Consider the following 15,716-nt stretch of genomic DNA (forward strand, 5'->3'; position numbering starts at 1 on the left):
AATTGCCTTCCAAAATACCAAGATTCTACATCAACTTCAATTTCAAATTTATACGTTCCCTCCCTTTTTTATTATTATTAATACTGTAATTTGAACATAATAATAATAATAATAATAATAATAATAATAATAGAGTAAATAATCCTTTTCTAAAAGGCCTCTCAATCATTGTAAAGTGAAAGTTGCTTGCTGCTAAAAATGATCTATTTCTCAACAAAAGTGCACTTCTTCCTCAGATAAAAAGTTTTGTAAGTTTATGAAATGACAATAATACCCCGATGAGGGACAACTGCCAAACGGTAATCCCGTTGGAAGCGTCCCAAGAAATCCTTGGACGCTGAAATGCGTGTAATATCGTGACGAAGGAAGGAAGCGTCTCTGCCAAGAAATTCCCAGCTTTGATTTTTCATTTTCCCTTTAAATCCAATCCCTTTCTTCTTCTTTTTTTTTTTCTTATTATTATTATTGTTATAACTACTTGATTATTAACTGCTGCCTGCTGCGCATTGGCCGATACCATATAAACAAATTAAATCCACATATAAATACAAAACATTTCTCTCATTTTCCCTTTGATCTCAAGTTTTCTGCCCAGAAAATTACAACAAACAAAAGAGTCTTCTCTTTTCTTTCTCTGTCTCTCGCGGCAACACATTTTCCTCGCGGAATCGACGAGATCCTTTGTTTCGTTTCCAAGGTTTTAACTCCTTAACCCCCAGATTTCGTTCTAAAGAATCTTAACAAACGTGTCTCTCGTAGATTTCTGTTTTACTTTGTCTTCTCTTTCTGTTTGCTGATTTATTTCTTCTTTCCCTTTTGCAGAGTTTTTGCTTCTTTTAAAGTTTCCGTTTTTGATGCAATAGATCAGGCTACTTCGTTAATTCATTTTAGCCTGCCATCTTTTTTTTGGTTTTGGAAACAGGTTTGGAAATTTGGGTTGCCCTTTTTTTTTTTTTTTTTTTTGGATTCTGCACTTTGCATGGTTCAATGAATGAATGATCTAATGAAGAGAGTTTTGATTTTATTTATGGAATACTACTTTTTTTGTCAGCAGGAAAACTAGCGCCGGAGATTGGAGAAATCAGAATTAAAAGTTTCTTTTTTTAAAAAAAATGTTGGGTGAATTCATTACCAGATTGCTTATGTAAGTCATTTCAATTTGTTTTTTTCTCCTTTTTTTTGCTTCTTCATGTTGTTTTATGTATCATGACTTTGCATTTAATGTTCATTGCTTGTTAAAAGAATGGTTACTTTGATTTCTGGGTTTTGATCTTATCGATTTTCCGGTGATTTGTATTTTCAGTTTGATTCTTGGATATGCATATCCAGCGCTTGAGTGCTTTAAAACGGTGGAGAAGAACAAGGTCGAGATAGAAGAACTCAGATTTTGGTGTCAATATTGGTATCAAGCCTTTGCCTTTCACATTTTCTTGCATTTTGCTACGTAGCCGTAGACTTTTCTCATCCTGGACAAGTTTGCCAATTCAATCCCGTATAACTCCTTACATTTTGTTTCTTTCTGCTTGATTGATCCTACTAAGGTTGACAAATTCAACCTTAGCACCCAGTCTTTCCAAATTAAATACAAATTAAGTTAATTCGTAAAATCACCCATTGGATTGCTACAACATGTCAAATCCAGTTAGGCTCCATAGATTCTTAGGAACATATCATTTGAGGCGAAATGGATGACATGATATTTCTTCAGTTTTAATTATTCCAATATCATAATTTTGGCTTTTTCCAATTCAAAAAGGGCAGAGGACTACAGTTTATTGTTGCTGGCCTGGATTGAACCGTGGTTGTATGAGGAGTCCGCAATGTGTTGCGAGATAAGAACCATTAGAACAAAGGCCATTTCTTATTCCTCGTTATATTATTGCATATGACATCGAGAAGGATAGACCCCAAAGAATTTTTTATGAAGAATATCTACATAAGAAAGCAATATTCTAACTGGTCAGGAGGATAATGCCTGGATTCCATGGCTTGGGTTTATGGATTAGTTGATAGTAGAACTAGAACTTAATTGTTCGGTCATCATTCATATTGAGTAGTGATACGGCTCACTTGTCTTTGTCACTTTTGTTATTACTATCCCAAAACACACTTGAACCAATCTTTCATTCTGGCCTGTGCTTTGTTTGTTTAGCTTTCTATTAAGTCGAAAGTTATGGTGACAATGAAATTTTGCAGGATCGTTGTGGCGTTTCTGACAGTTTTTGAGAGGATAGGGGACTTGTTCATTTCATGGTATACAGAACTCTCTGAACTTTTATATCTCTAATCTGATTTGCTTAGAATTCTAATATTAGAAACTCTCCTGAAGGTTGCCGATGTATGGCGAGCTGAAGCTTACACTCTTAATCTACCTATGGTATCCTAAGACCAAGGTAAAAGCAAAACGCACAAGCAATGCATTTTATATTTTTTGCAATCCCTTGAGCTCAATTAACAATAATAAGCTTCTGATCATGCAGGGAACGGGTTATGTATACGATACCTTGTTGCGGCCTTACATGGTAAGGCATGAAACAGAAGTCGATAGAAAGATACAGGAGCTAAGAGCCAGAGCATGGGACTTTGCTTTATACTACTGGCAGAACTGCACAGAATTGGGGCAGACAAAATTCTTCGAAATGTTTCAATACTTGGCTGGCCAATCTTCGAGGTTAAAACATGGCAATCAGGTATACCTTCCTCCCATGTTATTCTAATTTCTACCCCTTCTTTAATTCGACCTTGAAGTTTAGACAGCAGAGGTTTAACATAACATAAACAACCCAGTATTTCTCAGCAGCATCATTTCTTTAACATTAACACACCACATGGACAATGTTTATCAAACTCTGGTTCATCAAATATGTGATTAATTCTATAATTTCAATGTACAAGATGGGCACAACTTGAAACAATTAGCACTAAAATTTCTAATTCTTCAACCTTTTGCAGAAATCTGATCAGCAAAATCCACCAAATGGTTCCCGTAGTCAATCAGGGAAGAGCAAGAATTGGCCTCCGACGACAATCAACCGTGCCGTTGTAGAATTCCCCAAGTCAAAACTCGTCCACTTCCAACCTGACAGCCAATCAGAACACGACCAGAGCGACGACGACTCAATTCCGGACTCTCCCTGTAACTCCAAGCTCCGACAGGCTCGTTTTAAGCCCCGCCGTACCAAACCACACAATTGATAATTTGTAACAAACAAACTAAAATTGTACAAAAAACCCCAAAATTGCAAACATAAAAAACAAAAAGGAAAGAAACACAGTATTGTTTTTTAAACACCAAAGTCTGAAATTCAATTCATTCAATTTTTTCCTTTGTAATATAAATTATGTGTTATCATAATGTCCGTACAGTTAAAAGCATTTTGTGTATTCTATCCCTCGTCCTGCGTGTAAAACGCACCCTTTATCAGTTATCTAGTGAAGTGGATTCCAATGTATCGGAGGATAAGATCAACGACTCGGGTCAGACCCGGAAGGAGTTTGAGTTGGAAGAACCGAAGGCAGGAAGAGATGGGGTTTTGAGAAGAGAACCGAAGCCAAATCCGACGGAAAAAGTGAGGCCCAGAAGAGTCAGGAGAGGCCGACATGGGCTGGAGATAAGCCCAAGCAGCCTGTTTTACTAAACGGTTACGGATGGAGATTTCGTACCCGGAATTGGTGGCGGATCCAGCGGCGGTTGGGGAGTTGATAGCGACAGCTGAAGAAGGGAGGATGTCTTTGAGTGAAGTGTAGGAAGCTAAAGAGGTTTTGAGGGAGATAAGCTCGAGGTCAAGCGGCGATGAGGAGGCGCTGCCGTTGGGGAGGCTGTTTGCGGTCTGGAGAGGTTTTGGGGTTAGGAGAGTTAGCCTCCTGGGGAGTTGGACTGGGCTAGATATGGAGTTGCGGCGGCCGAGAGTTGATAGCGGCGGTTGCTCTGGTTCGTCGTCCATGGTGGAAGAAGGAAGAAAAAAACAATGAAAGTGCGAAGTTAGTTCTCTTTGGCTTGAAGTCTCCAGCGGCGGCTGCCAAATTGGTAGTGGAATGGAATTGGGGTGCAATTATCAGAGAATATAAGCTTTGTCTTTTTATTTTTTATTTTTTTTATCCCTTGACTGACTCGACTCTCGAGTGGTGCATTGCTCATCAGCCCTTTTGTTGGTTTCTTATTATTTATTTCCTTTAATTTCATCAAAACATTTTCCTTTAATGGATTCATATCATATTAAATGTACTAGACTTTATTTAGAATTTACTTAGTTTATAAATTTAACTTTATCTGGGGTTTAACTAAAGTTATTATTAATATGCATTTAAAATATCAAGTCAATCTCGTATTTATAAGTCTTGCAATTCATTTATCATGAACTAACATGAAAAAATAAAAAATTAATTAAACTTGTTATGAATAAATATGCGATATCCATTGTATTATGACTTAAGAAGTGCATACTAACAGCCTAATAGGCAAGATATAAGAAATGTAATAGGATTTGAACTCTTAGATAAAGTTAGATTAGGATTATGATTTAAGGGGTTGTTGACCTATAAATAGATCTTTCACTTCATTTGTAAATATACACTTGAATAAGATCTTTTTGCTTCCTTTAAATCCTTTCGCTTATATTTCTCTTATAATTGTTCTTTTAAAATTTATTTCATAGTACGCTATCGGCACGATAAATTAATTTATAAAGTTTTAGAATTATTATGTTTTCATCTTCAATGATTGGGTTTTGATTTTTGATTTTAGAAAATCATATAAATGACATAATATCTTTTTAGTATTTTCATTTCCTAAAAATCAACCTTAACATGAATTTTACTATCATGTTGTATATATTATATTTTATTCCTTGATTGGAAAGTGAATTTGTTATTATATAGCTATTAATGAAAAATTATGAATGTTCATTCCCTGAAGTGAATACGACAAACGAATTACTAATAAAAAATTATAAATTTGTCCATTCCCTGAAGTGAATACAACATCTTAATAATTATGATGGCTATAATAATTTACACTATCAATCTTTTAATTAAGGATAATTTTACCAGCAGAAGTGGATGGATAATTTTACAATCAAAATCTAAGAATAATTTTGTCACAAGAAGTGGAAGAATAATTTTGTCAATTTTACCACCAGAAGTTGATGGATAGTTTTACAATTAGAAGTTGATAGACACCTTAACCCACTAACCCACGAGAAGTGGATAACCCATCAAAAGTGGATAAATATTTGTAACCCACTAAAAGTAAATAAATACTTTTAACCCATAAATGAAAAGACAAAAATGAGAAGAATAAAAGGAATATAGAAAACGTATTTACCATTGGTCACGTATCTATTGTATGTCTTGAATTTTATCAAGCATCACCGAAAACTACAACATTTTGTGATAATTTTAATCATGACCAAGTTGATACAACACATCAAGATATTTGTCTTATTCTGAAAAAGGAATTGAACATTTAATTGGTAATGAAAATATCCGATAATGAACTTAATAGTAATTGCATATTTTAGTATAATTATATTATGAAGATGCTTTAATATGTTTTCATTATATTTAAATGATATGAACTTATTATGTATTTAATGTTTTTTTTAACTGAAAATTCCTGCAGGGCACAGTTACCTTGTTAAAGTTTATTAATAATGTTAAAAATGAAGTACAGTAAGGAGGGGGACCAAAGCTTTACCTCCAGAATTACATGATTAAGAAGAGATAAAATTCCTAATACAACAATTATTACCTTTACCATGATTTCTAGTGTGAGAAGGAAAATAATCTACCTACATACAAGAACCTATGATAATTTTTGTCAAAGAGACATTACAAGTAAAACGAATAAAAACAAAAAAAGGAAGTAACACTCTGTTACAATTATTTAAATCTAACATAACCTAGACCAGCTTTGTCTAACCGCAGAATACCACGTAGTTTTCCAAAAGCCAAATTAAAATCTTGAAGCTCCTGATGTTCGTGCCCAAGGTTTGCTAATAAGTCTACCGCCTGATTCCCTTCTCGAAAAATATGAGACAACTTGAAATTAAATTGAGTAAGTAGTTTTTGAATACTAGACAATAAATACCTGCTATCATGTGACCCTTGACATTTCTCCGTAATCATATGTATCACCACCAAAGCATCCATCTCAATCCAGATTCGCGAAATACCATAATCACGACATAAGATTAGTCTTCTACATAATGCTCATAATTTTGCATGAATAGAGGTTTTGGCACCAAAATTTTCATAAAATCCAAATACTAATGCACTGTATGGTCCCGCAGTACACCCCCTCCTACAGCATTCTGAAAATTATTTCTTGAGCTATCATCAACATTCAACTTAAACTCACCTGTCAATGGTTTCTGCCAATATAGTATCTATGGTGGAGATATTTTGACCTTTGGAAATGTAAATCCCCAAGTTTGAGCAATTTGCAAATCTCCCCGCCATTACCATTGTTGAAATTGTTTCCCATGGAATAACGGGTGAGTGAGTTTTAATATTTTCAGATCACTCTATCGGAATACATTCCTAAGTTCATGTGTTTCGCATCATTTCTTTCCAACCATAGGAACCAAAATATAAATAATGGAATTAAAGTACGGATATGGCCATGTTTGATGAAATCACCAGAATATGCCCATGCCCATATAATTTGAGAGACATTCTGTGGATTAGTAATGTAGATTTGAAAGAATTTTGCAAAATAATCCCAAACCTGTTTAGCTATCGAATTGTCTCACATGATATGCATAAGTGATTCCTCCGAGTTGCAACACTAACATTTAGAGGCTAAGGAAAATCCTTTCTTTTTCAATATCATCTCCAAAGGAATCCAATTATTCAATAACCTCCATAACAAAAAAAAAAAAGAAATAAGAGGAACACTTTTATGCCAAATAAAATTAAGTACTGGGTTTACCAATTGTCGTTGACGAATTAAATCCTAGGTAGACTTAGTAGAGAAATATCCACATGAAGTTGGAATCTAATATGCGACATCCTCAATAGATGTGTCAAACGGAATTTGTAAAATTTCAATTACGATTTTCGCTGGTAAGACATGGCTCAATTTATTCTCATCCCATTCCCCATTATTAAAGAAATAGCTTACTTGCTGCATGGAGGAAGTAAAAGCAGAGAAATAACATACCAAAGGTTCATTGCCCATCCAACAGTCATGCTAAAAAAATACCTTCCCCCTACCAAGTCGCCATTTGATATACTGCTCAGTATCCAGACAGCACGCTATCATCCGTTTCCATGTTTGGGAGTCGTGAGGTTTTGGCTGTATGTCTCTTAGAATTTTGCCCTTGTAGTATCTGGCTTTCATGAACTGTGTCCATAAGCTGTTACAAGTCTGAAATCTCCACCACAACTTGATGCTAAAGGCTTCAAATACATCGTTTAAGTTTCGTATATCTAAGCCTCCTTCAGAGGAAGGAAATGTGATTTTTCGCCATTAAGTCTAATGAATTTTTTGTGCTTCTACAGAATCTCTCCACAAAAAACTATTAAATAATCTTTCAATTTTTTCAATGACACATTGAGGAGGTTTAAGGACCTGGAGTAAATAAATAGGTAATGAAGATAATACACTTCATAGTAGAGTAATCCTCCCTCTAGAAGTAAGAATTTTGTTTTCCCATCCTGTAATTTTCTCCCTTAGTTTCATAAGCAGATCATCAAACAAAATCACCTTTTTGGGACCTTTATAAAGAGGGGCTCCCAAATAAGTAATAGGTAAATTCTTGTGAGTGAAACTTGTAACCTGTGAGATTATTTGTCTTCTTGAGGTTGCAATATTTTTATGAGTAAAAAAGAAACTCTTTTAGGGATTGACTTGATGTCCGAAAACTATATCATATTCCTGCAAAAACATTAGAATTTTTTGCAAAGAGGGTTTAGCACCATTAGTAAAAATAATAACATCATCCGCAAAAACCAAATGGCTTACTAGAAGTAGGCAACCTAGAGCATAAAGAAGAGAAGGATATTGGATAAATAATGCATTTATTCCTCTCGAAAGGTATTCGGCAGCCATGATGAATAATTGAGGTGAGATAGAATCGCCCTGACAAAGCTCTCGTTCTGATTTAAAGTAGCCTGTTGTCTTGCCATTAATTAAAACTAAAAACTAACAATTCGAAATACACTGTTGAATCATATCTATCCATTGTGCATGGAAGCCAAAGTGCTGAAACACTGTATAAAGAAAGTTCCAATCAAGGCGATCATAGGCCTTCATCATGTCCAGCTTGATCGCTATGTTCCCCCCTCGAGCCTTTTGATGAATTCTCCCAATTAATTCCTGAGCTAACAGTATGTTATCACTTATCAATCTTCCACCCACAAATCCACTTTGGTTTTCTGTAATGATGGAAGGTAAAAGCTTGGCCAACCGGTTTGCCAACAACTTTGTAATGATTTTATTCAGAACATTACAGAGATTAATCGGCCTAAAATCACTCCAAGTTGAGGCGTTACTTTTCTTAGGCAGAAGAACCAAGGTGGTAGAGGTAATCCCATGAGGTAGATTCGTCCCTTGAAAGAAATCCATAACTGCTGCATGAAGGTCATCTGCTATAATATTCCAACACTCTTGGTAGAAATATGATGAGAATCCATCCATCCCGGCAATACTATCTTTATTAATGGCAAAAACTACTTCTTTAACTTCTTATTTCGTAGGTATTGCACATAGAAAAATATTGTCAGAATAGGAAACCAAGGAAGGAATAAGAGAGTTATTGAACCTGGACGTATCACAATGCTCCTTCTTCATGAGAGCAGAAAAAAATTCTACAGCATAAGCTTGTATTAATGTCGGTTCCTCAATCCATTCTCCATCCGAATTTTGTACATTAAAAATATGGCTTTTAATTTTCTTTTTTTTTCATTCTCATGTGGAAGAATCTAATGTTACGTTCTCCCTCTACTAACCATTTTATGCTTGACTTTTGTTGCCAGAATGCCTCCTTTATGCTCAGGAAGTGGTTGAGTTGAGCATATGATTTATTTAAAGCCATCAGGTTTTCAAAGGATTGTTCTTGTTGAAAAATTAGCTCACTTGTTTCAACTCATTTTTTCACCTCCTTAAGGTATGGAAAATGTTACCAAACACTACTTTATTCCACCACTTGAGATTCTGTTTTAATCTCAGCTGCTTACCCTAAAATGCTTTCAAACCCACGCCATGCATAGGAAGGTTCCAATTTATGGACACAAAATTTTTAAACTCATGATGTTGGACCCATGCATGCATGAAGTGAAATGAGGAAGGGTACTTCTCAATGGATTGTGAGCATGAAATTAATAACGGGCAGTGATATGAGCCATCCCGGTTTAGGTGTTGCACTCTTGTGAGCTGAAAACATGCTACAAATTATTGGTTGTATACCACCCTATCTAATCTCTACAACATGTGGGAGTTTGTCCATGTGTAAGGTTTGCCTTCAAACCCTCCATTTAATAGACCACAGTCCAATAAGGTAGTTGCAAAATCCTCCATTAATCCTCCATGTGGTGTCGCACCATGCAACTTCTCCGTCCTATTTAAAATGACATTGAAGTCACCCCTCGCAAGCCATGGTCCCTCAATACCTGCAGAAACCGTTCTTACACAGTCCCAAAGCGGCACTCTTTTAGACCTGGTACATTTAGCATAAACAAAGGTTGCAAAAATGGGGAAAGCTAGCCATGGAAATGAGACCCGTACATGTAGACACTGACCATGATCAATTAAAATCTCACAAGACACATCATAAGAATGAAACAACCATATTTTTTGAAAGTAGTTTACAATAACTTTTTCAAAGCCTAGTCTCTTGCGAAAGAATTCTGCTTTTTGAGCATAAACCATAGGCTCCAATATACTCAATATTTTAATTTTATGCAAAAACATTAATTTTTTTATTCTTCTCAGAGTTGGGTTACTTGAGATGCCTTGCACATTCCATATCATCGCATTAATCATGGACAAGTATGAGTGGGAGAGCATATAGAGACAGATTTCGTTTCTTGCATTCCATCATTCTCCTCAGAATTGTCATTAGCTGCTTGCATAGTTATAGGTTTCACCAAAAGTGCACTATTAGATTTTCACCTGTATAAAACCATTGGGTGCACCTCCAAGTTTGCATGGCTTACGTCTGTATGGGAGGGGACTAAACTGTTTTCTTTATTAAATCCGCTTTCATCACTGCTTCCCAACGTTCCTTCATGCATGCATGATGCTGATAAAGGTCTTACTTCACTCTCATCCGGTTGAGACTCATCCGACAGAACTAGACCACCACCTTTTATCACCGACTTCTCCATACGTTCCGCTAGCTTTCGACATCTCATCTTTTTATGCTTTTGGATCGTAACATTACTGGCATTCTCCATCGCCTACGTAACATAATCATGAGTCTCGATGTTTTCCACACTATCCTCAACATCTTGCTCAAAAGAGCTATCTTGGACCCTTGCTTGGATTGATCTTTGGGAGGATAACAGTGAGCCTTGACCTTGCTCTAGCTTCTGGAATCGTACTTCACATCTCCCTGGCTCTTTATTATATCCTTTTTGAACCTCCCTTGGTATTTTTTCAACTTTTTAGTCCTTTAATGTGTCCTGGTTATCCCTAATTTCCTCCATAGGTTGTGGATTTGATACGGCTTCTTTGAATCCCATTCATTTCGACTGTGCAGTACCCAAAAACCCTTCATCTGTTCTGGAAATCTCTTGCCTTAGCTGAGGATTGCTTGTTGGCTGAAGTAAAATTTTTGGTTGAGCCTCGGCACTGTTCACCATCTCTGTTTGCCCTTGTTTTTCATGATCTAAATGCCCACCTTTTTCCATTGAGCCAAACATTGTAAATCTATTCTTGGTTTTGCACAGATCTATCTCTTTATCCTCTAACATCCTTTCTACGCCACTCGAAGCCCTCGCATCTAGCTTAGATGAATTCCCAACCTTCTGCCATTGACAACGCTGTTTTGCTGGTTCCTCCCGGCTTAGTTTTTTTTATTTTTAATAAAAAACTCAGCCTATCCTTTATGTGTCGTGGTCCGCTCTTCCCGGTTCCATGGCACAGAAGGATTATTAGACCATGGCAACGGATCCTTCGTTTTCTTATCGCCCGGTTTGTTATTGTTTGAATTGTTTCCCAAAATCAAGCATTCTGAGATATTGTGGCCAACATGACAGCAATGATTATAGTAATTCAGCAACCTTGAGAACTCCACTTTTTGAGAATAACCACCAGTGACTGCTTCCGTCTCTCTATTCTAGATGACAATCCAAACTTTCTCTATAAACGGTTGTCAGCAATCATATTCCACACAAACCTGGGCGACACTCGGACGAGATCCATTTGCTGTAGCCTCATCTACATACAGTGATTTTCCAATTATTTTGGCTATCCACATCAGTGCTGATTTTTCACACAGATGCGACTTTAGGTTTAGGAATGATATCCAAATAGGAACTACCGTCGACTCTTTCTCTGCTTCAAATTTTGGAGAGCACTTAAACACCCTAATCTTTTGGTTCATAATAAACCACTGTTGTTTAATCCATATACGGTTGAAATCCTGTTCATTCGACAAGTGAATCAATACATGTCTGTAATCCAACCACTGGATCTCGTATGCACCCGAAAGACCAATTCTTTTAAACGCTTGTCGGATCTCTTACAGTTTCGGCATGCGAGTGAACTTACCAATGATGGAATAAGAAAAGGGTTGCGTCAGAGTCTGGATCTCATTTTCGAAGAATACCGCGGTTGGCCTATCCTTGTGGATGGACGGATCTAGCATAAGGGGAATCACGGGTGGCTTTTCTCTTGCAGCGACAGATAAAAATGATTTCTTGAAAGCACAAGGAGATAACAGCTAATGGTTTTTGTCTGGAATGGCTTACAGGCAGCCATGGGTGAGTGGCGGAGGTGTCGAATGGGTATGGGCAGACCCGATATGGATGGAGGGGTTGGGCAACCAGTGGGGAGGTGTTGGAGGGGTCCGACGGCCTGTCGGTGGCCATCCCATGAGTGTGCAGGAGTAGGGGAAAGTGGAGAGAGTTGAGAGCGTTTTCCATTTCTTAGGGAAACATTATGTATTTAATGTTATTTCATGTTAATTTGTAAATTTTTTATTATATATATTTTATTTTATGGAAGAAAATATGGATATTCATCTTGTTGGATCCAAGATCTATGATGTAAATATAAGTCTAGCAGAAATTGCTACAATACACACTATATTTAAAAATAAGAGATATTTTTCCATTTGACAACAGAAAAAAAAAACCAATGTTAATATAATATCTGATAGTACAAGATTAATTGAAGGTTCCAAAAGAGCTAATATTTTACTACATTGAGGAATAAAGTTTATAATAAATGATGCATTATTTTCTATTAAGTCTCAAAGAAGTTTATTAAGATTTAAAGATATTCGTATGAATAAATATCATATTGAGACAACGAATGAAAGAGACACTTAATAATACTTCTATATTACATTTATTATCTCAAATAGGAAATATGTGTTGAACAAAAAATTACTCGCTCTGTTCTCTGAATTAAACTTTACAAATATTAGAATAATTAAAACCCATAATAAACCAGAAGTTTACTAATGATTATAATATTTGACATGACGGGTTGGACCATCTCGGATCAATAATGATGTGAAAAAATATTGAAAATTAATATAATCATTCATTGAAAAATCATAAGATTTTTCAATCTAATGAAATACTCATGTGTTGCTTACTCTCAAGGTAAATAAATTATATAGTTATCACCAGTTAAAGTTGGGATTGAATTTTCTACGTTTTTGAATAATATTAAGGGTTATATGAGGATAATACCACTTGTATGATATAGTTAAAGGAAGGATACATTAAAGGCGATAGGACAATGCATAGTTCACCAAAATTCTTTTTCACTCATGATCTCGAAGAAAAGGGTGAGGTTAGTGTTCAACAAATTGAGTCAAGTGACAATCTAGTACATTTGTTCACCAAAGCCCTTCTTACTACAACATTTGAAAAGTTGGTATAAAAGATTGGAATGCATCATTTTAAAGATCTCTATAATGCAATCATTAGAGGAGTAAAATATGCACTGTATTCTTTTCTTTCATCAAGGTTTTTCCTACTAAGTTTTTCTTGATAAGGTTTTTGATGAGATAGTATTTCAAAAGCGTAGAATAATTAAAACCATAGTAAACCAGAAGTTTATTAATGATTTTAATATGTGGCATAACCGGTTGGACCATCCTGGATTAATAATGAATGCGAAAAATTATTGAAAATTAATATGATCATTCATTGAAAAACTAGAAGATTTTTTAATCTAATGAAATACTCATGTGCTGCTTGCTCTCAAGGCAAGTAAGTTAGAAAGCTATCACCATTTAAAGTTGGGATTGAATTCCTTACGTTTTTGAATAATATTCAGGGTTATATGAAGATAATACCGCTTGCATGACATAGTTAAAGGAAGGATATATTAAAGGCGATAACACAATAGATAGTTTGCCAAAATTCTTCTTCATTCGTGATCTCGAAGAAAAAGGTGAAATTGGTGTTCAACAAATTTAGTCAAGTGACAATCTAGTAGATTTGTTCATTAAAGCCCTTCTTACTGTAATATTTGAAAAGTTGGTACAAAAGATTGGAATACATCATTTTAAATATCTCTATAATGCAGTCATTAGGGAAAGTAAAATATGCATTGTACTCTTTTCTTTCATCAAGGTTTTTCCCACTGGGTTTTTCTTGATAAGGTTTTTAATGATGGAATATTTTAAAAGCGTATTTTTGAAAAGAATTATATACTATTTTTCCTTCACTTGAGTTTTTTTTCATGAGATTTTTTTCCTTGTAAGGTTTTAATAAGGCATATTCTTAATACAATGGACACTCAAGGGGGAGTGTTATGAACAAATATGTGAATGTCCATTATATTATGACCCAAGAAGTGCAGAACAAGTCAAACAGTCCAATAGGCAAGATACAAAAAATGTAATATAATTTGAACTTTTAGATAGAATAGATTAGGATTATGATTCAAGGGGTTGTTAGCTATAAATAAGTCTCTTATTTTATTTGTCAATACACACTTGAAAAAGATTTTTTTACTCCCTTTAAATTCTTGCTTTTATAGTTGTTTTTTTAAGATTTATTTCATAATAAAACTTTCATTTATTACTTTATTAATTCTTTTTATTACATCAATTATCACCACCCAGTATGTATAAAATTCAATTATTAATTGTGAATTTTACATACGAAAGTAATGATTAATAATATTTTGAAAAGTGTTAGTTGAAAAAGTAATGAAGTGAAGTTGAATCCATATAAAAACTCATGAATATGGGTTAAATTTGAAAAGTAATGCGGCAAAATGTAGGCATTTAATAGAAACATACGCTTATTTAATTATAATTTGAAAAACAAGAGAGTTTTCCATAGCTCTTCACCAGGGAATTAAATAGAGTCATTTTTTTAATAATTGTAATATTAAATGATGTCTCCTAAATATGTAAACAAGTTGCTGTTATGCCAGTATTTGCAAGTATTTAACCGAATCACATAAGGTTCAGGTATCCTATATTCCCTTATGGGTAAATTTGAAGGTTTTTAATATTTGACTCAAGTTCGGGTATGTTTCAAGTATCACTTTTAAGATATCCTAAACCTAAACTTGATTCTATATATAACCAATTTTCCTTTTTGTAAACTAAGAAATATAACATCATTTTTTATATGATTTTTAGTTGTTTACGTTGTTGTTTGAGTTATGTAATTAGGTATGTAATGGATTTAGGTAATTAGTTGATAATACTATATTATTAGCGTTCAATTTTGGATAGTGTTTTACGATTTTAATTTGGTTTTAATAATATTCAAGTGCCTTTTTAATTAAATAGATTTGGGGTAAAAATAACATCATGTCACATGATCATTTATCATAACATGTGAACATGTTATATAACATAAAAATAATATGCAATATTTTGATTAATTATAATTAATTAATTATTAGTTATAATGACTTATTTGATAAAAAATACTAATACAAACACTTGAGTTCACGTAATAAAAGAATAAAAATTTATTTAATTTTTTAAAAAATAATTTAAAAACTTTTTGTTTGAATTTACTGTATAAATACTCCTCATAACTGGGAAGGTACTAAAATCAGATATAGTGAAAGCAGTGTAAAAGTCAATGGGGTACGTACGTATTCTTTAACTTTAGTTTCATGTGGCCATATAGTAATAATGTTTTTAATATCAAGTCGGAGATTTACTATTCAAAAAAAAAAAAAAAATCAAGTCGGAGATTTCATAACCATCAAGTTGATGATTTGATGTATTGGTTTAGTCATGGGGGTCCAATCACGTGGGTATCGGGATTGATATCACTGAAAGTTGATCTCATATGGACTGACGACAGTATTATTATACTATAGTTTTTGATGATTTATATTGGTATCTATCCATATTTATATAAGGTGTGAAAGTCAAATTTGAGGGAACCACGTCGAAGGAGAAACCTTAGAGCCACTTGTTATTGGCTGAAACATCATTTTTTTGGTTTCAAAATTAATGAATCGTAATTGGTCAAATTCGAGCGGCCTAGAGTTTTGTATGTTTCCTTTTCCAAAGTAACCTTAACTTTGCCCAACCACTCTCTCTCTCTCTCTCTCT

At 34.5% G+C, this 15,716-nt stretch overlaps 2 protein-coding genes across 3 annotated transcripts; one reads left to right on the forward strand and one right to left on the reverse strand.

Annotated features, from left to right (window-relative positions):
- Window positions 1-488: 488 nt before the first annotated feature.
- LOC18598364 (putative HVA22-like protein g) lies at window positions 489-4,221 on the forward strand. 2 transcript variants are annotated; one of them, XM_018122407.2, is made up of 8 exons: window positions 489-697; window positions 823-922; window positions 1,052-1,144; window positions 1,304-1,402; window positions 2,197-2,253; window positions 2,330-2,393; window positions 2,481-2,690; window positions 2,953-4,221. In XM_018122407.2, exons 3-8 carry the CDS (start codon window positions 1,113-1,115, stop codon window positions 3,193-3,195), a joined length of 705 nt encoding a protein of 234 aa, XP_017977896.1. In that variant the 5' UTR covers window positions 489-697; window positions 823-922; window positions 1,052-1,112; the 3' UTR covers window positions 3,196-4,221. The 2 variants fall into 2 exon arrangements, with proteins under 2 accessions (XP_017977896.1, XP_007027923.1); XM_007027861.3 differs by having other exon boundaries at window positions 490-697; window positions 1,055-1,144.
- On the reverse strand, window positions 2,839-3,944 carry LOC18598365 (uncharacterized). Its single transcript, XM_018120915.2, has one exon. It carries the CDS (start codon window positions 3,942-3,944, stop codon window positions 3,426-3,428), a length of 519 nt encoding a protein of 172 aa, XP_017976404.2. The 3' UTR covers window positions 2,839-3,425.
- Window positions 4,222-15,716: the final 11,495 nt, after the last annotated feature.

This window comes from Theobroma cacao, chromosome 5, assembly GCF_053813885.1.
Source record: "Theobroma cacao isolate CCN51 chromosome 5, ASM5381388v1, whole genome shotgun sequence".
NCBI lineage: Eukaryota > Viridiplantae > Streptophyta > Magnoliopsida > Malvales > Malvaceae > Theobroma > Theobroma cacao.